Source organism: Zingiber officinale, chromosome 11A (assembly GCF_018446385.1).
Source record: "Zingiber officinale cultivar Zhangliang chromosome 11A, Zo_v1.1, whole genome shotgun sequence".
Lineage (NCBI taxonomy): Eukaryota > Viridiplantae > Streptophyta > Magnoliopsida > Zingiberales > Zingiberaceae > Zingiber > Zingiber officinale.
Window position 1 is genome coordinate 71,298,519 of NC_056006.1, and position 21,962 is coordinate 71,320,480.

Below are 21,962 nucleotides of genomic sequence, written 5' to 3' on the forward strand. Positions count from 1 at the left end.
ATTGATTATTTTACTGTTGTTATGGACATAACAATTGCTTCTTTAAAATGTAGATTTGAGCAAATGAAAATTTTTGAAAATATATTTGACTTTTTATTTGATTCAAAAACATTAAGAACTTTGGATGATGATGAATTGAGAAAATATTGTGTCAATTTAAAATCTACTCTAACTCATGATAACTCATCAGATGTTGAGTTAGATGATTTATTTACTGAATTAAAAATATTACAAACGACTTTACCAAATATGATAATGTCTGAAATTGATATTCTTGCATTTGTTCAAAGTATAGATTGTTATCCAAATGTAGCAATTGCTTATAGAATTTTGTTGACTATGCCTGTTACAGTAGCATCAGCTGAAAGGAGTTTTTCAAAATTAAAATTATTAAAAACATATATGAGATCGTCAATGTCTCAAGAAAAATTAAACGGATTGGCAATTTTATGTATTGAGAAAGACATCTTAGAAAATCTTGAAACTGATAATATTATAGAAGATTTTACAAATAGAAATGCTAGAAGAAGTCATTGTAGATAAATTATATATTATTAGAAATTTATTTGGAATCTCATTTTATTATTTTGCCCAGGGTCTCCTTAGTCGAAGGAACGGGACTATTTGGACGTTGAATCTCACCAATAAGGTAGTCAATTTTTCCCCTTCCTCTAACCACCAACAAAGCAGATTGAGACTATTGTAGAAAATTGTTGTCATCCAACTTATGACTTGTGATATGTAATGATGATTCTTCTCTAAGGGGTTGTACGATCATAGAAGCATTGACTGGTATGCATGTGCTAGATGAAGGCATATCCTTATTCATACTAGTCTCTGAGCTCATTATTCAAAGAGAAGCTAAGATAAAGAGAAAAATAAAGAGAGATTTTATTATTATTATTATTATTATTTTATCTCTCATGCTATTAAATTGATTACAATAAAATATTCATGTCACTTATTCAAATAATTTAACACACACATCTATATATATATATATATATATATATATATATATATATATAATAAAAAAAGGAAAATAATTAAGCACGCAGGAATTAATTAAAAAAATCAGAAAAAAATTGATCTTCTTCTAAAATAGAATGTTTTACTGCATATTCCAATGAATATTATGCTAAATATTCCAAGATCTATTACTATGCTTTTCAATTTGATCAATGCACTCGAATAAACTTAATATGCTCGATATAATTACTCCAACTACGTAGTTTGATTCACTTGTTCTGCTGGACTGACTTGATTGTTTTTATTTAATTTGTTTTGTCGTATATGAATACCAAACAAAGCAGCTAAAAAAGGATAATTTGAGAATCAACATAGAATTTATTATTTTTAATTACACATAATAAATATTTAATTCATTAAAGTTTATAAACAATTGAATAAGTAAATGGGCTTTCACGGGCCTACCCACAAACCTACATTGTTGTTGAATATTCAATTTTATGCAAAATTCTTATATATATATATATATATATATAATTTTTGGATATATTAATTATGTAGAGAATTTGATTTGATATCTCATCGAGATGGAGAGTTATTATTAGCTTCATTAAGATATTGAATTTTATGGTGCCTTTGATATTTTTTTTTCACGGTTTTTTTTTTTTTTTTTTTTTTTTTGCTTTCATAATGGGAGCATTTGAAAACTTAGAGAAAGGTGTATTCCTTGTCAAAGGGAGAGTTTGATAATTATGTTCCAATTTCACTCCATAATAATTATGGAGGTAGAGAGTCTTTTCTTGGATTTGAAGTTTTGGAGTGAAATAGTAGACCACGTTTAATAAATATATCAACGGTTGTGAAAAGGAACCATCTACTATTTTTTATTTGTCAAATACTTTAATTGAATTATGAAAATGAGTCATCCTTGTTACAACCCATGTTTTTTTCTTTGTGGAGATGGACCACCCAATGAAGTTCTACAGGAATTAAAGCACATGAAGAATTATTCCTAGTATGGTCCACATCTAACCCTATAAAAGATTTCAATTTAACATATATATATATATATATATATTATTATTATTATTATTATTATTATTATTATTATTGTTGTTGTTGTTGTTTTCACTATTTTTAATTAATATTCACACCTTAGAATTTTGACCAACACTAACACAATGCACTTGAGCTCATGTTCATATTGGTCAAGGTATATATATTACTTGTTGAGTTGTACTTGTATCCAACACAATTCATTTTAAACTGAACCCTAAAATTTAAACCTCTCTACCATCACATAAATGTTCAATTTAAAAGTGGAAGTGGCTGGATCAGATGTATATAAAAGTAGAAGTGGCTGAATCAGATGCCACTGATCTCACTTTCTTTTAATGGTTAAAAAAATATTTTTACAATTTAAAATTCCTCACTGGTAGCAGAGAGTTCTATCCCACACTTGAAAGTACATCGACCGAGCTAGCTAATCGAAAACAAAGATAGAGAGGACCACAAGAATTTAGCAAAAATCCGCCTAATCATCAGCGATCGGCTGCTCATTAAATCCCGATTAGTGCCGCCTTTAGTTAATCAAAACTATAATTAACTCAGCTAACTCGATCCCTGTTGAATTAGGAGTAGATCATGTTCAAGGACCACCATTAATTCCTCCGTTCCTTCTTATTATTAAATCCCTTTCAGATGAGGCATAGAGTGGTCCAGTGCTTCACTTCACTTCAATTTGTCTCAAAACAAACAAAAATAAAGTTCATATCTAAGTCATGTGAATTTATTTTAATTTTTTTTTATTTCAACAAAGATATAGCAACTATGGCCATATCTATTAAAGCACGGAGTAAAATTACTTTAATTAATTTTATTAAGGCTATTAGATATGAAACACTCTTATATAATTAAAATTACTCAAACTTTATTAAATTCGCTTCAACTTATAGTTCAAATTAATTCAATGCTATTACAATAATAATAGAAAATAAATGACATCTTTATAACTTTTGCAATGCCTTTTGTCTGAAAACAAACTAAACAATCAGATGTCTAGGAAGTTAAGAAATTCGCTTCTTCTTGTACTTATCTTTTCAGATTATTGACTTCACGAACAACCTCCATTTGCCTCTTTTTTTTTTTTTTGATATTTTTTTTTCCTTTATTGCATCTGCCAATATTCTTGTTTGTGAACGCATGTATCTACTTTTTGACTCTTATTTTGTAGTTTTCGATGATTAAAAAAAATTACAACTTGTGGAAGAGGAACTCGCTAGCAACACTTTAATAGTTAACTCATGATTAATCCAAAATTATTCTCACTTTCCTCATAAAAGAATATATTGTCGTGTTACTTCCATTTAATCCATTGGAACATATAATTTAACGCGTAAACTAATTTAATGATCACCCGATCACATGCAACCCAATTTCAAAAAGCTTATCCAAACATAATTTATCTTTCTACTAATATTCATTATATTGGTTGTTTTATAAAGTTGATGGTTCAACTACGAATTCGGCAAATGTGTACGACAATGTAAATGAAATATTTTTATTAATGTGTACTCGTGTATGAATTGAGGCTCATGTTCAACTATTGTTCAACATCGCCATGCAAGAACATGATAGCTCTTGGTGTGATTTAAATTGGACCGACCGACTTTGAAATTTTGGAACAAAGAATAATATTGCATGTATCCAAGGATGACCGACCGACTCTGAGTCAACACGGTTGAGTTGACTGGCGGCGCATGGTCCTTGTTTGATTCTCTTGGCAGCTAAAACTGTCAGGATTTAAGCCATGCTTTTTAAATGTTGTGAAGTTCTCTTAAAATTGACTTGATGATATTGAAAAATAAATAAATAAATATATACTAGACATCAAAATAAAATAAGTGAATTTAGATTTTTATTTAGTAGTCTAATAATGATCTTATTATTAATGACGACGACAATAATAATAATAATAAAAATGATGATTGTAATTAAAAAAATTATGCAATAAGTTAGTACAATAAAATTAATTCAATAGGGGACAAGAGGGGCTTATGATGAGGTATTGGTAAGTGCATTGCTGCGTGATTAATGGAGAATAGTGGATTAAATAAATGTTGAAGGAGCAAGGGGACAAGAGCATCAAATCTTAGAGGATATAAAGGTGTGTAAAAGAAAACTCGTACTACAAATTAATCAAACATAAATTCTTTGTGTTTCAAACAAAACCAATTCAGTCAACAAATTAAGTAATCAAGATGTTCATTTGATTCTTTTGAAAAAAAAAAAGGTTCAAATTCAAAAATAAAACACTTGAGTAATATTGTTGTCTTTGGTTTTTTCAACAAGAAAACAAAAATTATTTAAAACAAGAAACACAAAACATACCCTACCAAACACAAGTTCACCCACACCTTCCTTGCCATATCTCCCTCATGTTTGTAGTAGTTGTTCTTCATATCCCCCATTGGAGACTTCAAATCAACTACTCCTTCCTGTTCCTCATATTTTTTTAGTCCCACTTCCCATTTCCCCATATATAATGACCCACAGTAAACCCTAAAGTTCACAACAAAAACATCCTCATTTGTCATCAACTCAATTGCATCCTTCCTTCCTTCCCCTGCTGCCTGTCCCTCAGCTGCTCTCTTCCATTCCAACTCACCCACCTACATCCCCCACTCCTATTTAATACTCACCACCAGTGGCTGGCCACCTTCACTGTTGCCCTCTTTCCCTGCCAATAATTCAACCTCAACCCTGTGGTTGTGTGGTCAATCTTCCTGTGTGAAGCTGTTGGCTGATGCGAGTGCGGTGGAGAGGTTTGCTTACTAGAACCTGCCCTCCTTTCATCGGCTCTTTGCTTTAGTCGAGTTTTCATTGTCCTTTTTTTAGTCCCATTTTCTTTTGTTCGGAATCGCTCTGTTACTTTAGTTTTTGTTGTTGGTGTTGTGGTTGATGTTGAGGGAGGGATTAAAAATCCCTTTTTTTGATGTTTTAGAGTTGGCTTGCTGTTGACGTCGACTGTTCTTGAACGACTGTGCCAGCTTTTTGATCTACTTGTGTTGTAAGATAAGACCTTTTGTTGAGATTAGACTTGGACGGGCTAATTTTCTTTATTTTTTGTTCGATTCTGAGCTGTTTTATTGGCGGACATAATTTATACGCTTCTTTACATAACTGTGTTAGATTCCCATACTTGAGAGTCGAGGGTGCTGGCTATGCTACGATCTGTGGTTGCAAAGGCCTGGTGATCTCTCATATCTGCTTGTGATTAGAGGAACAAGATTTGACGCATTTTGGCAAACACACGAGTGCGGATGGGTGCAAAGAGAGTGTGACAAGAGAGGAGAGGGAAAAGGAGGTGGTGTTTGACATAGCGCGCAGAGTTCTTAGGAGGGGGTGGTTGCTTTCATGGACTGGGATCCGAAGATGCCTCCATGGGATTTTCCAGAATTCGACCGCGGCACTGAAGCCAACCTTGGCTCTGTGCTGGACGGATCAGGTGTTGGTTTTGCTAAGCGATTACCATTGAGTGGCATGGAGTGTTCTGTCGATCTCAAGCTCGGGGGATTGGGCGATTCCGGGTCATCATACAAGTGTAAGGAGCAACCAAGAATATCCACGGCAGCCACAATAACCACGGCAGCATCTTCTTCATCAGGTCCTTCGAAGAGGCAGCGAGCCCTAAGCAATGTAGGCCAGAATGCTTCGTGCATGGTTGATGGGTGCAGAGCAGATCTCAGCAAATGCAGGGAGTACCATCGCCGCCACAAGGTCTGTGAGGTTCATTCCAAGACTCCTGTGGTTGTGGTCGGAGGCCATGAGCAACGATTCTGCCAGCAGTGCAGCAGGTAAAGGAACAGGGGATGGTTTTGATTTGCATAGGCCTGATTGTTTTATGTCATGCACTAGTTCTTAAGTCTTTCGCACTCGTATGACTGTTTTGTTAAACCATTTATTAGCATCAATTCTGATGAATTTTGTAGGATATATTTTTAGGAAAGCAATTTTGTAGGAATTAGTATAGTTTACTCCTATGTGATGTAAATCAGGACAAAATTCAACATCAATATTTACAACATATGTAAATTGTTTATCATCTGATGTCTTAGCATTCTAAGCTGCTACTTAATGTTGTGATTAAGCAATCGTTCATGATGTTCATGTCGTTTCCTATGCCGCCATTGGTTATTTCGTTTACAAGTGTTTTGTTTTGTAAAAATCAAAATACGAAAATAGTGCAAAGGGATAAGATCTCAAGAAGATGACTATGAAAATTTATAAGGCCTTCTTTGGGAAATAGTTGAATCAATTGGAAGCCTGACTCTGAGGACAATAGAAGATGTGCTAATTTTATATTAATTAGTTAGCGTATCCTGACCTGAAATCATCTTTAGTTAACAAGAATTGTATCATAATTATGAAGATGAACCTACTTGTTGGATTAGAGCTCAACAGAGGATTACGACTGCAACATCCTTTCTGAGTTTATGGCTGCTAAATCATTTTGATATTAGGGGTTATGTGTCATTCCTGTAAGCATGCTCATGACTTGAGGATTACATTAAGCACCCTATTTCCTTTCAGTTTGAAGAGAGAAATTGTGCGATGTTAGTTTCACAATATCCAGGCTTAATAATATGATTTGTAGCATATCATTATACTATACCTCGTCAATTCAAAGGATCAACTCTTTGTAAGTTTTTTGCTACAGCTTTAATTGATTCCACATTGATGATCTATTCTAATGGATATTTTTTCCTGGCCTTACACGAGGTCATCTACGGAGGAGGCAAAAGTGTTGAGATCAATTTTTTTTCATTAGATATATTTGAAGTGGAAATTCTTTTTTATGTACTGTCTGACCATTACTGTTCTTTAGGGGTATATTCATTGCCTCATCCTGAGGAATAATTCAGTTTCCTGTCCTGAATAAATTATTACTGCAGATTTCATTCGCTTACGGAGTTTGATGAGGTAAAGAGAAGCTGTCGCAAACGTCTCGATGGGCATAATAGACGTCGAAGGAAACCCCTGCCAAGTTCTATAAATTCAGGTAGCTTAGTCTCAGATCACAAAGTTCGAGTTATATTTTATAGACCTGCAGCTTGTCATCTCAAAATTACATAATGTCGCTAACGGATAAAATTCTACAGACTAGTATCTTGCTTCCTCTACATGCTAAAAACATGATAGTTTTTATACAAGTAATCAAATTCTAATGCAAATTCCTCTATTTACATAAACACTTCCTGTGTCGGTCATCTTTTCATTCACTATGGCTGCGCACGCAGTTGTTTTTGAATTGTTCATATTTGCTGATTGCTTTTACAGTCTGAATTATCACCTAGGAAGTAGTTCTTCATAAGTTAAACTAGGAAGTACTGATGCTTCGTATAGTCGTTGCTCTTGTCACAGACAGTCAAATTACAGTTAGAGGTATGTGAGTCTGATAACATCTAAGGAATTTTAAGCCTCCAATTTTCTCCTGAAAATTTGGTAAATAAGGTCAGCAACTGCAATTGCTGATACAGATATATTGTGTCCTAATGATTTCTTTTGCGTCGACAGGAACAAGGTTCCCGCCATATTCTCAGGTCTTTCCGACTTCCACAACAGAGCCAAACTGGGTTGGAATTGACAATGCACGATTTACACACCCAATAGTGCCGAATCTCTTCGACAGGAACCTCTCTTTTTCAAACTCTTCTCACATCTACGGCAAAGAAAGAAAGCGGTTCCCATTCTTGCAAGAGAGTGAGACCAACCTCAGCAGCATAACCACAATCGGAGCTTTCGTAGGCCAAACACATCTAATGGGAAACACTCCATCTGTTGTTGGCGGCGGCGGCGGCAGCAGCAGCAAGTTGTTTGCCGGCGATGTAACTCGAGTCTTCCCTTCTGATTGTGCTCTCTCTCTTCTGTCATCTCCAAATCAGACATCAGGTATCTTCAACTCGAGCCCCATGATGCAATGGGCCAATCAGATTTGCACAGTCCAACCGCCTCTCAGTGCGAGCTTGCAGTATGGCGATCTCAGGCAGTATGGTCACTCCACTTCCGAGCCAGTAGGCTACTCATGCTCAAGCATGGAGAATGGGAGGACTGTCTTGGTCTCAGATTTCCGGCTCGGGGATGAAGGGTCCTCAGATAGTACATCTCAAGCTCTTCCTTTCCCATGGCAGTAGGCCAGCCTCCCTTTAAAGGACACCATTAGGCAGATCTTGATCTTTTCATCCTTAGATTGTCTATATTCTTAGATTCCTCAAAGATCAAATTATGTTCACTTCTTATCAGGAGGACTGATAACTGATCATTTCTGAAATCATGGTTGTATTAATTTTGTTGTCTTAGTAATATTTCTGGTTATATCTAAGAAGAAAAAAGCCCTAAATTAAGAAAAACATACCCTTGTTTTTTTTTCAAATGGACAATTCTCCTGCCATTTTTGAAATATTTCAAAAGTATGCACGGGAAATGTTGTTTTAATTACGTTATCATTAAAATCAAATAATAATATAAAATCATCATTATAGTAGTTACATGTTAATTTTTATGAAGTGATAATATTTATTTAAAACTAGTGATTGTGTACACATAATGCATAAGCTAAGCTCTTTATATTAGGTGGAGCAATGTAAAAAGAGATATGAGGGAAAAAAATTAATCTTTAGAGGGACAAGACTCTAATATTAAGGTGAGACAAGTATCCCATCAAAACTATACGTGGCTCTGCTCTTATGTGTAATATAATATATAAAAAATTAATTTAATATCATACTTGGTGCTAAAAGTCAAGAAAAATATATTTTTTAATATTATCAGTTTAATATATTTAGAGAAGTTTCTCTGCTTTATTCTAAGATGTGGGACTAAAAAGAATTATAAATTTTTGATTGATTAATGAAAAAAATTGTCAATAATACGTCGCAGCAATTTAACTCTATATTCTTGATTAATTATTAAGAAAAATTTCTACTAATAAACTACCGTTGAAGTTTGAACTCTAGATTTTTAATTGATATATTTATAAAAATTATTAATAAATATTAAAATTATTTTTATATGAAAACAAAGACATTAATATAATTTTATTTTAAATTTTATAAAAGGTAAATATTAAAATTATTTTTATAAAAATATAATTTTATTTTAGATTTTATAAAAGGTAAATATTAAAATTATTTTTATATGAAAAATAAAGATATTAACATAATTTTATTTTAGATTTTATAAGGAGGGCAGATTCATACTAACATAGTAAGATATATTAGTATTATTTTTAAGGTTGAAATATTATTTGTAGAAATTAATTTATAGTTTCTGCATGATTAAATAATATAAAAAAAAATTGGATCGAGCATATTAAATGGAATGTCTATTAGACTTTATAATTGAAAAGGGAGGTTTATCTTTTTGATTTTGTTTTACAAAAAAGAACATTGCGAATCATTAGTTGCCCAAAAACCGAACTATTTACTGCCAATTCTATTCCAATCCTTACAATTCCAATCGAATCCTCTCTCCCTTCCGTAATTTTATTTTAGATTTTATAAGGAGGGCAGATTCATACTAACATAGTAAGATATATTAGTATTATTTTTAAGAATGAAATATTATTTGTAGAAATTAATTTGTAGTTTCTGCATGATTAAATAATATATAAAAAAAAATTGGATCGAGCATATTAAATGGAATGCCTATTATACTTTATCTCTTTTGATTTTTGTTTCCAAAAAAGAACATAGCGAATCATTAGTTGCCCGAAAACCGAACTATTTACTGCCAATTCTATTCCAATCCTTACAATTCCAATCGAATCCTCTCTCCCTTCCGTCTTCCCTTCGCACCACCGCTTCCTTCTCCTGCACCGATTTGGATCGAGATTTCGGTTGATTTGAAGTTCCCTCTTTTCGCCTCCATTCGGGATGTCGAGCGGCGGCCAGTCGTCTCGACTCATCGACGAGCTCTGTGCCATCTTCGCCCCCCTCCTGCCCGCTCCCCGCCTCACCGTGCCTCCCGTCGACGTGCCCACCCGGCCCCGGACGCCGAGGCGGTGCCCGCCAGTCCGGATCTCGCCCATGGGGTTCGTCTTGCGCCTCCTCGGTGCGTCCCTCGCGCTTATGATCTGCGGCTCCTTCATCTTCTTCATCGGGTTCATGTTGATGCCCTGGATCTTGGGTCTCGCCTTTGTGTTCTACTTCGCCGGGATCTTATCGTACTTGCCCAGAATTGGGAAAGTCATACTTTTCCCCAAACGTGACTCCTCTAGCCCCAAGGAGATGTCAGGTAAATGTCTTGAAACTGCCTTTTTTTCTTCTTCAGAATCGACCTGTTTCTTCCCCGATGATTAGTCATCGGTTTCAATTGTGCTTGAAGTTGTGGATTCTAATTATAGTCTCATGCCCTAAGCAATTCCCTAGCTGCACAGTTTTATCTACTTGCAATCTATTCATCTCGTCAAAAAAAGGAAGAAAAGGGAAATTTTTCCCAAATAATCAGTCGATCTTTATGTGCAATGCCATGTAGACGGTGGTCGAATATGCAAAAGCTACTTTAAAAAAAAAATCTTCTTTTCCTAGAAATTTAATCTTCTCTCCTTTTGTCCGTGGTTATGTACACTATTTTGGACTTTTAATTATCCAGAGTGATGCTTTTACACAGTTTGCTGAGGTATTTATTTGTGCGGTTATTGTCAATGCAAGCGCATTTTGGTTAAACGTAATGTGATTCCCTTATTATCTTTTCATGGCGGAGGTGGAACACATTGATTTGGTTTTTTTTTTTTTTTTCATATTATGTCATTTTTCATGCCGTCTTGGACCACTCTTGTAAAATGGTTGGAGAGCTCCTTTAAATTTCTCTATGGAAACAAAGAATGATATACAAAATACTGAAAGGCTCTAAAGCAACATCTTCGTTTCTACCTTTTATAGTTTTTTACCTAACCTGAGATAGTGAATTAAAAAAGTTTCATGAACCACTAGGAAATCCCTCTCGTATACTGATTTAGGAGTGGTTATCTCTCTTTCTCTCTCTAGATTTTTCCCTTAAATAATGTTCAGCTCATTAGGCATCTTTGATGTTATGAAATTTTATTTCATCTGGAAGTACGTTTGGTTAAAATATTGTCTATGCAAGCATCCTATTTTGTTTGCCTGTCTTGAAATCTTTCACATGCTTTTATATGATGGTAATACTTCATGTGCTAGCCACTAGCCCCATCCGAGGTGACCATTCACATGCTTTTATATGAAGTATGAACAGGTTGACCGTCTTTTTGTTCTTTTAGTAATGTGATGCCAATAGTATCATTTTATGAATTCTCTTTCTGTACCCTTCATGGGGATCTTTTTAGCATGACCATCTCTTTCATGCCTATTGTGCAGTATGGCATTTCATGCCTTGTGAGTTCCAAAATGTTTGTAGATCTTCTTTTTACATTTTCCCATAGGCACACAAATAAATTCGCCTTTTCCAAAGCATGTCCTTTTTGCAGTTTCGCATAACTATGATTGAGAGAAGTACTATAGTTGCATGAGCCATTTCTAATTTTCTTTTATTTGATTTGCCAATCATGCGAGTAGTTATCTCTTTAGTTTATGTTGATGATTATTAAACACGATCTGCAAATCTGCAACTAATTTATGATTAGTTAATCTCCAATTTATTGGATGTCAAATTTCTTATTTAACTTTCTAGAACTTTTATCTCTATCCATCTCTCATATCAAGTCTGAGTGCGAAGTTTCCCAGGCTGCCTATTTTGTATTTATTCCTTGACTTGGTTGTGTCAACACCCTTCTTATCTTGTTGATACGTTGAGGCTCACCCACCCAGTCCACCACCACCACAGAGTCTGAATTTTTTTTTTTTTGGGATGAAAATAGGGAATGCTGAAGCAAAGTCTAACGATTCGACATTATGACCTATCGAACAATATGGCACAATTGCAACTCATAGTACACTCCTAGTGTTAAACTTTCAATGAGTGTATTAAATTGGTTGACTCTTTTTGTAGCAATTAATATCAATGTTCTGTTACCATGTCATAGAGGTTGGCTTGGGTTTTATTCCATTAACGAGTGAGTCTCATTTGGTACTTAATGAATCATTGCTGAATGACGAGGTAATCAGAGATTCATGTGGGTACAGAACAATCATCAACACATGTTGCCTGGTATGGTTATTTGGACTTGCCTATTGGAACTTTCTTTTGCAGTTTGGTCAGGGCTTGATCATTGGTTACAACTTGCAAGAAGACAGAGATAATTTTAACTGAGAAATAAGGTTCCATTTGTTTACCTTTGCTTTTCTTTAGTTCCATCATCATTTGCATACTGTTGCGCCATGTCATCTCGTTCAACTGTGTTGTTCAAAAACATCAGTAACCGAAATGGTTCAGAAATCAGGACATTTAGTGGAGAGGAAGAAATTAATTACTGTATTAGAATAGTGTCTCTGTATTTTCTGGCCTCATCTCATGTTTTAAGTGATACTAAATGTTCGTCATTTGTGTTAGAAGTATGAAGCATCAGGAGCTATTCAGTTAAGTTTTTTATTTTCATTTAGAAGTCCTTTCTTACTAAATAGTGCTTAATCCTCATGTTTTAAGTGGCACTAAATGTTCGTGATTTGCCTTAGAAGTATGAAGCATCAGGAGCTATTCAGTTAAGTTTTTTATTTTCATTTAGAAGTCCTTTCTTACTAAATGGTTCTTAATCCTTCTTGCAGGGTCAGTGTTTTCTAAACCTCCGACTGTTTGATCATGGAGCTGCAACTGGTAAATAGAACAGTCTACTGCATATTTGACTGAAGTTGAAAATCAACAAGTATACTGCCAAATGATGCCCTTTTAACTCTATCCATAAAATGCTACTTCGCCATCTCCTTATTCTCTTGTTCTTTTAAAAGAGAGACCTGTGATTGTTGATTGTGCAATAACTTAGACTGCTGTGAAGGAAAAGATAAGATTTTAGTTATATTTGATTTAATATTAATCAAATTGAAGTTAAATTAAAATTATAAATCGGGTGGATTCTAATAGGAACCATCCAATGTAGACAAGCCAAATCAAATTTAGAAATCTTACTAGATTTTTTTTGTGTTTTTTTATATGAAGTGAACAAAATTATTTATAAAATGTTGATCAAATCTCAATATAAGCGATGCCTTTTCCTTGGTCTTTTTGCATCCAGAAATCGGTAGAAGATCCTTTAAACCTTCATTAAGATATATGGTACATGGATCAAGAACACCTACCCAAACCTCTCTGGGTAGTAAGTCGTTGGAAGATAAAATTGGTGAGTTATAATTCATGTCACTACAACCTTGTAACTTAAATTGTGAAGTGTGTTTTTCACGGAAATAGATAAATGTATTATAAAATGTTCAAGAATGCAATTAAAAGCACACATCACATGTTAGAATATAAGCTCACGCCCTCTAGGCATGATGTGTCAATCAACGATAAGTTCGTTACTTTCCTTGACTCACGTACAAAACCAAAAGATAAGGAATGTAACGACATGCAGTATTATCTCCAACCAAATCTGCTCAAGCCGACCGAAAACAAGGCAAATACACGCAACACAATCTCCAACAAACAAATCTTCTCAAGCCACGTTCACACCACGTGCAGATCACGAGGTTAAGTGCCCCACGTGCCGCACACTCTGCACACGCTGCTCTAGCCATGCCTTTGCCACCAGCAGACAAGTTGAGGTTAACCACTTTAATTTCTATATAAATTCACAAAATAATAAATATAAATTTGAATCTTACGTAATATTATGTTAATATCAGGAACATCTATTTCAAACTTCTCACATAATATATATTATACTAGAAATTCTAAAATATCAAGCCCATCCAACTTACACTTTTATAGTATTGACCATTGATCTCGTCCGAAGGCTGAGTCAGATAGAGACTGGTTGTGGTGGCCTGGTTGTTGACGGAAAGTCGTAGGTGATCCGGCTCCCATGGGTAGCTGACGCTACTGCAGGACCCTGCGCACACTCAGACAATCCTCCCTCCACGTTAGAGACCGAAACCCAGGGAAAAAGTCCCCGGATCAGGCCCTCCGACGCTCAGAGAGACTCAAAATGAAAAGTTGTGGAAAAAATGACGAGAGAGCGCGTACCCGCGTACGAGGAATCTCTTCCTTTTTATGCACCCGCCTTGCTTCCAGAACCTGCCCTCCTGTCAGAAAACGTTAGACACTGGGCTTTGTCGTATATCCCCGACACTTGTCGTGCTGCTATTGGTCGTGAAGGCATCTTCTTGTTTAGAAACCTCCGCCTTTACACAGGGGTTTTGTCTCGTAGTGAAGGACATCTGTCAGGCTGTCATTGGTTATGAGAGCATCTTTTCGCTTAGGGACCTCCGCCTCCGCACATCTCCCTGGTATGCAATGATTACCCTTGACGGACAGTTGTGATCCTCCGACTCCTGCACAGCTTAGCTCGTCCTATTTATCGCGGTCTGCATCTACCTCGCACCCTCGACCAGATCCCGTCTACTCCGACCAGCTCTGCTGCTTCCGACCTGTGAGTCGTGACTTGCATTCCCGGACCTTCGAATCGCAGGCCTGTAAGTCGGGCTGCCTCTACCCAGCTCTGCCGCTCCTGACCCATGAGTACTTGCTGGCCCTCGACCGTAAGCCCGTAGATCGGGTTGTCTTTGCACAGCTCTGACGCTTCCGATCTATGATTTGTGACTTGCGCTTCCGGGCCTTCGAATCGTAGGCCTGCGGACTGAGCCGTCTCTACGCAGCTCTGACACTTCTGACCTGTGAGTTGTGACCTGTCCCTCGACCATAGGCCTGCAGATCGAGCTACCTCTACCCAGCTTTGCCGATCCCGACCTGCCTCTGCCCGGTTCTGCCGATCCCGACCTGCACCCCGTATTCCGCCTGCTATCTTCCTTTGTTTTCCAACGGCTTCGCCTGCTTGAACAACAAGTCTGCCTGACCTCTGCTTATTCCATATGCTAGCCTTTTGACTGCCTAGTCAGCTTGACTATTGACCGCCATGTCCTCTTGACTTTTGACCGTCATATGGCCTTGACCTTTCTCACCCTTTCCGCTTGGGCCCCTCCATTACCAACCGTATCACAAGCCTCCCTCACAAGTTTAGTCGAAGGAGGACGAAAGTCTGACTGACTAGACCTCAGCACATCTTTAAGATCTCAGCATATCTCTGTGACCTCAGCCTATCTCTGTGTCTCTACCTCAGCATATCTCTGCGCGTTTTGCTTCCTGCCTCACGCATCAACCTTTGTGTCGCGTCGCCTGGGATACCATGCCTCCTCAATTGCTTTGCCAGTTGCTTGAGGTACCGTGCCTCCTTAATTGCTTTGCCAGTCGCTTGGGGTACCGTGCCCACGTAGTTGCTTTGACTTGGCCACCCATCCTCTTTATAAAGAGCCTTATGGTCGTTCCTTTATTCTATCTTCTCCTGCCACGCCTTCCCACTTTCTTTTGCTAACCCGCGCCATACCAGCCTCTTCCCCACGCGATGCATTCTCCTTTTTCTGAGGAGGTTGATCAAGCACCTTCCCAAACGCGTATAGACCAGCTCACCTTACAACTTGCCAAGAAGGAACGTGAACTGGAGCGCGTATCCAAGGATCGAGCTCGTCAGCTAGCTGCCCTGCGCTCCATGGAAGCCCAGTATCGTGTCGCGAAGTCTTGCGTGCATTCTGAGAAGGCGAGGAAAGAGGAATGCCAGGCTAGCCTGCAGCGCCAAATCAGCCTCCAGGAACGCTTGAAACAAGAGCATGAAACGGAGCTGTCTCTCCTCCGTGCGTATCTCGACGACAAGCAAGACACGATCGCCCGGCAGCAAACAGTCATCAACTCCCTATACGCGCAGCTGGCTCGAGCCTTGAACGCCCCAGGGGCTCCTGAGTCCCCAAACATTTCTTCACACGGCAGTGCTCATTCTCCATGACCAATCCTTTCCCCGAGTTAAAACTAGTTCGGGCCATAGTTGTCTCAGTGGATCCTCTGCCGCAAAACGCTCCCTCTTGTAGCCTTGGCTGTATCGCCTACTTATTGAACTGTGCTGCTGTACTTGTATATCTGTCCTTTTCCGGCATAGTATCTCCTGCTCAATTTTCATCTAGCAAGCATTTTTAAAAATTGACCCGTATGTGAGAGCCAAGAGTTGCCTCATGATTCCTTTTCATGTATGAATTTTGGACAATAAAACCGACATAGTGCTTGAGACTTAAAACTATAATGAACGTGCCAAACCTGATTTCGCAGTTAATATTGACGCTTTAGGGGTAGGGTAGATGGCCTCCCGCATCCCGTGCCTTGCGTATTTGCTGCATATTTGCAATTTGCATAAAATAAAGCCAGATGTAGTTGACCTGATTATTTGAAAACGCTCCGCTCAATGTGAGGCATATCCCTCTGAAAGGTAGTCAGGTGTGGGCGCCGAGCTCACTTATGATTTTCGCAGGGGAGTTGATTTTTGATTCCCGCGTGGGGACCGACCTGAAAGGTCGTTGGGCGTGAGGACAGAGCTCACTTATAACTCGCACTGGGGCGAGAGTCTGGGACTATCGACCTAAAAGGTCGTTGGGCATGAGCACCAGGCTCACTTTTAATTCTCGCATGGGAGCCGACCTGAAAGGTTGTTGGGCGTGAGCACAGGGCTCACTTTTAATTCTCGCATGGGAGCCGACCTGAAAGGTCGTTGGGCGTGAGAACAAAGCTCACTTATAACTCGCACTGGGGCGAGAGTCTGGGACTACCGACCTAAAAGGTCGTTGGTGTGTGCACAGGGCTCACTTATAATTCTCGCATGGGAGCCGACCTGAAAGGTCGTTGGGCGTGAGAATATAGCTCACTTATAACTCGCACTGGGGCGAGAGTCTGAGACTACCAACCTAAAAGGTCGTTGGGCGTGAGCACAGGGCTCACTTATAATTCTCACATGGGAGCCGACCTGAAAGGTCGTTGGGCGTGAGAACAGAGCTCACTTATAACTCACACTGGGGCGAGAGTCTGGAGATACTCCGGTCCATTCTCGCATGGGAGCCGACCTGAAAGGTCGTTGGGCGTGAGAACAGAGCTCACTTTTAACTCACACTGGGGCAAGAGTCTGGGACTACCGACCTAAAAGGTCGTTGGGCGTGAGCACATGACTCACTTATAATTCTCGCATGGGAGCCGACATGAAAGGTCGTTGGGCGTGAGAACAGAGTTCACTTATAACTCGCACTGGGGCGAGAGTCTGGGACTACCGACCTGAAAGGTCGTTGGGCGTGAGCACAGGGCTCACTTTTAATTCTCGCATGGGAGCCGACCTGAAAGGTCGTTGGGCGTGAAAATAGAGCTCACTTATAACTCGCACTGGGGTGAGAGTCTGGGACTACCGACCTAAAAGGTCGTTGGGCGTGAGCACAGGGCTCACTTATAATTCTCGCATGGGAGCCGACCTGAAAGGTCGTTGGGCGTGAGCACAGGGCTCACTTATAACTCGCACTGAGGTGAGAGTCTGGGACTACCGACCTAAAAGGTCGTTGGGCGTGAGCACAGGGCTCACTTATAATTCTCGCATGGGAGCCGACCTGAAAGGTCGTTGGGCGTGAGAACAGAGCTCACTTATAACTCGCACTGAGGCGAGAGTCTGGGATACTCCAGTCCGAGACGGGGGGCGATGGCGCTGGTCTGAGACGGGTGGCGATGGTGCTGGTCTGAGACCAGTGATGATACTTCAAACGGCGAAGGCATAGACGCCTTGCTCTTCTCCGCCGTCATCCGTCTCGCCTATACCGACCTCATTGCTGTGGTTGATCTGGTCGTTATCGCTAGCTTTGTGCTTACTCATTTGCATCGCGTTTCTCCCTGCAATTGCATTATGCGCGATATAGAATTAAGAATAGAGGAGGGAGCGTAAAAAACCTTACTCAACCCTTGGGCCACAGTGCCCTTGCAGCTTATGATGACCCCGCAGTTCTCGCAATGCGCCTGGTTAGCTGCTCAGATCAGGGGCTGTCTAGGCAGAGCTACTTGCCCGGATGGTCCGAGCAAGCAACACCCCCCAGGCCCGCTTGATACTCCTCTGATCTGACATTTACTTCTGCTGACCTGCTTTGTCTCATTCACGACCCTTTTGAATTGCCTGGCGTCTGTAGCTTTATGAAACTTCCTGCCTAGCCTTGAGCCCTTCACGAAGAATGCTTCTTTTTTGAGACCACGGTCTTTCATGATTACCTTGCCTTGTCGATCTTTAATGCGTTTCTTCTCGCGATGACACCTGTCCGATGCCTTTACTGCGCACGCCTCCTGACGCTAGCCTCTGACCCTTTTTTGCACCCTTCGGCGCTTATTTCCCATCAGACGGCGCTGGGGCGCGTTACCCCAAAAGATACTCGGCTCGACCCTCGATGTTTCCTAGGAATGAATGAGCTTTATAAACCCTAAAGGCAGTCCACTTTCCTTACTTCGACGCTTCGCTATCCTCCTCCCTTCGTTCGAGGTCGTTTCTGGCAGTGCAACTCCTCGTTCTCCTGCTTCCGCCCGACCTGTGACCCCTCTTGTCTTCATCCCCCTCGCCTGCTTGCTCCTCATAATCATGGATGGTAAGGAACTCTTCTGGTATTCACATTACATCTCTGATTTAGACCATCACGACCTGTCTTCACTGCAATCCAACTTGGGGCTAGGTGCCGCATATGAGTTTCGTCTTCCCTCACCAGATGAACATCCTTCTTCTCCTCCCGAAGGGTTTATCACTGTTTTTAGGGATCAAATCTTAGGCGGTCTTCGATTTCCTTTGCATCCTTTTTTCTCCGAGTTGAGTCAGTATTGCGGTATTGGTATCTCTTAGTTTGCCCCCAATGTATTCCGAGCGGTCTGCGGAACCATCATCTTGTGCCGCATTTATCAAATTCCCTTGACTACTAGACTATTCCATCATTTCTATTCCTTCCGGCGAGCCGAGGCGGGGGTATTCAACGTTCAGGCCAAGCCGGGCCATAAGTTTTTTGATGACCTACCTTCTTCTAATAAAGGCTGGAGATCTCACTTTTTCTTCCTCAAGCCCCCCGTCCCCTTAGCCGGGTCTTCCCAATGGCATCCCATCCTTGCTTCAGACTTCCCTTCGCACGTTCATGAGCCTGCCTACTCCGCGGTTATGGCCAAGCTGAGCGGTGTTGTTGTTCGCTTGTCTGTATTGATGCTGGAAGGCATTCTGTATGCTTTTGGTCTTATTCCTGTCCCCACAAAAATCGGAGCTCCTTTTGGTAAGTTGTTGCTTTTTTATATGCCGCTCTTCGCTAACTGAGGTACGTTTTCCTCTTATTCTTGTAGTGGCTGCCATCCTCCGCTCTTTTGCCAGTCAGGAGACACCCTCGGTGGCCGTTCTGCAAGCTCTGAATGAGGAGCTAACACAAGGCCTATCCTCTGACCCCGCTGTTTCCGCCGGTCCACAGCCCTCAGGATACCAAACCTCAGAGACGGTAGCTGCCTCGGCGCTTATTGAGCCACCTGCCCCCAGCCCTGCAGACTCAGTCATACCCCACCTCTCTGATCAACCCGCACCTGAGCCGCCACCAGCGGGGCAAGTGCCTTCGCTCCCTCCTACTATGAAGCTGCGCCTTACGCGTAAGGGCAAGAGAACGGCCCCAGTCACCGCAACTTCTCCTCCACCTCCTCGCCGTCAACGCGTAGTGAGCATCTCTTCCCCCACTAGGTCCTCGGATACGAGCTCGACCCAGGAGACAAGCTTGGCCCGGGAGAAGGTCTTTGATCTGGAGGTGGCAGACCCGCCATTGGATCTGACCGCTCCGGTGCCAATCAACCCCCGGACTCGCTGGCTCCCTCCGCCTCTCCTCTTCTTGCGCCTCCGAGCTCGGCCATGCCGACTCTGAACCAGCCTTCTGCAGACCTGGCCTTTGAAGCTTCCTGGAGGCTCCCTTCAGAGACCGACCCGGCCTACGCGCCCGCTGCCGACCTATCGCCTATCTTTGGTAGGGTCGACCTCTATGGGGACTTGGCCATCTCCTGGCAATCAGCCAATCGGCAGTTCTGGGAGAGCAGTTCCCCTTTGGAGGAGTTTGATCAAATTGTTCGCTCCCTGGTAGCGGTAAGCTCTTTCTCTTCTTCTTCCTGGTATCCGTGTGTCTCTGTAACCCCCTTTCTCTTCTTTCGACGACTTGCAGACCTGCTCCGCGAATCTGAGCGCCGTGCAACGAGCGGCCGAGCTTCAACGAGAGAACGCGGTGCTCAAGGCACGGCTTCGGGAACTAGAGCCCCCTGCGGCTTCCTCAGCTCCTCCTGAGCCTTCTCTTGGAAGCTTGGATGCTTATCTGCGTGCCGCCGGGGAATCTGCGGCCTTTGCTCGGGCCATTTCCCATGCTGCCTTCGATAAACTTCAACAGCTGGAGGCGGCTTTGAAGACAAGTGAGTCTTCCTTGGCTTCTGAAGCGGATCGTCATCAAGAGGCAGAGCTGCTCTCCCGATCGGCGGATTTGAGTTCGCTACAGCAAAGTCAGGAGCTCTTGCAAACGGGGTTGGCCGATGCCCAGGCCCTGGCTAGTGCCACCGCTAGCCGGGAAGCAACCATGCGGACTCAGTGGGAAGCTTGCCAAACCACTCTCCAATCCTTGCAAGCGGAGTTATCGAAGGCCCAGAAAGCAGTGTCTCAAGGCCAGAGTGACTTGTCCGTGGCGCGCACTGAGGCTGCGGAGAACAAGAACAGTTTGGAGGTGTACCGAGCTGGCGAATCAGAGCGGCTGAAGGCCTACAGGCTGGCCTATGTCAGATCCTCCTTTTTCCTCCAAAAGCTAGGGCGTTGGATGGTCTTGTTGCTGTGTCATGGAGCCGCTGGCGGGGTCAGACAGGCCTTTGAGCAAGGTTTCCTACGCTCGGCATCTCCTGCCACCTTCTTGGACACAGCTCACCTAACCAGGGAATTCCCGCAGGAAACCTTCCCTTCCTTCGAAGCGGATGAGGGACTTTTCCTCTTGGAGGCTCCTCCTCTTGCGGCCGATCAGGCTCCCATGGATGTTTCTGCCCGGGCTCTTCCTGCTGCTGTTCCTGAAGCGTTTGCGGATCCTGCGTCTCTCCCCATAGTGCTGGCCAACCCTGTACTCCTTCCGCTGGCCTCCGTTGATTCTGCGCCCTCTTCCCCGAATGTCGTATGACGGCGATATGTTGTAATGTTCACCTTTTATGTGTTGATGCTGAACCTTCCGTAATTGTACTTATTCGCGTGGTCTTACTGAACTTTGAATGGTTGTACTTAGCTTGCCCTTGCTTATTTTGCCTTTGCTACGTCGCTCTCCTCCCAATAGTCGCTTTTATACCAAGCCTGGCGAGGGCAAGCTTTTACTTTTTGTCTTTGACGCATGTCCATGAAGTTCGCTGATCTGTTCCACCTTTCTTTCTGATGGCCGCTTCCGCCCACCTTTGTCCTTACGAGGCAATCACTTGTTCGGCGAAAAGTTGGCTGAACTGAGTGTGCCCCCTTTTCCCCCTTTTTTCTCTTTCCTCTTTTTTCGTACCTCATGAGGCGCCTCGTGCCTCGAGTCTTTGCCTTTCCTATAATGTCCTCTGGTTATATTCTCGAGGCTCATCGCAGAGCGCTCCCTGTCTATTTCCGCCCCTGTATCCACCATCCGTTGTTAACGTACGAAAATATCCTTCCTCCACCATACCTATAAGTATCTTCTTCCTCTCTCCCTTCTATTATCCTTCGCCATCACCACGGAGCACACAAACGCCGCCGCTGCCGACTGACTTTTTCCGAGATCGCGCCGTGCTCCTTCCTTTTTTCCCAGCCTCCTCTTTACGTTTGTTCCTTCTACCTCCCGAGATAATCTCCCTTGCAATGGCCTCTCCTTCTTGGGTTTCCTTGTTGGCAGAGCACTTCCCAGGCGCTTCAACTTTCGCTGAGTTGGATTGGGATGACCTACGGTACACTTATGAAATCCCTACTAGCTTTCGCCCCATCATTCCTACTGGTGTGA

At 41.3% G+C, this 21,962-nt stretch overlaps 2 protein-coding genes across 6 annotated transcripts; both read left to right on the forward strand.

Annotated features, from left to right (window-relative positions):
- The first annotated feature begins 4,475 nt into the window (after positions 1–4,475).
- On the forward strand, positions 4,476–8,314 carry LOC122031173 (squamosa promoter-binding-like protein 16). 5 transcript variants are annotated; one of them, XM_042590308.1, is made up of 5 exons: positions 4,476–4,793; positions 4,973–5,038; positions 5,161–5,825; positions 6,924–7,030; positions 7,546–8,314. In XM_042590308.1, exons 3-5 carry the CDS (start codon positions 5,386–5,388, stop codon positions 8,160–8,162), a joined length of 1,164 nt encoding a protein of 387 aa, XP_042446242.1. In that variant the 5' UTR covers positions 4,476–4,793; positions 4,973–5,038; positions 5,161–5,385; the 3' UTR covers positions 8,163–8,314. The 5 variants fall into 5 exon arrangements, with proteins under 5 accessions (XP_042446242.1, XP_042446240.1, XP_042446239.1 ...); XM_042590306.1 differs by having other exon boundaries at positions 4,973–5,825; XM_042590305.1 differs by lacking the exon at positions 4,973–5,038.
- Positions 8,315–9,717: 1,403 nt separating this feature from the next.
- LOC122031174 lies at positions 9,718–12,955 on the forward strand. The gene is made up of 2 exons (XM_042590309.1): positions 9,718–10,263; positions 12,708–12,955. The coding sequence occupies exons 1-2, from the start codon at positions 9,903–9,905 to the stop codon at positions 12,737–12,739; spliced, it is 393 nt and encodes a 130-aa protein (XP_042446243.1). The 5' UTR covers positions 9,718–9,902; the 3' UTR covers positions 12,740–12,955.
- Positions 12,956–21,962: the final 9,007 nt, after the last annotated feature.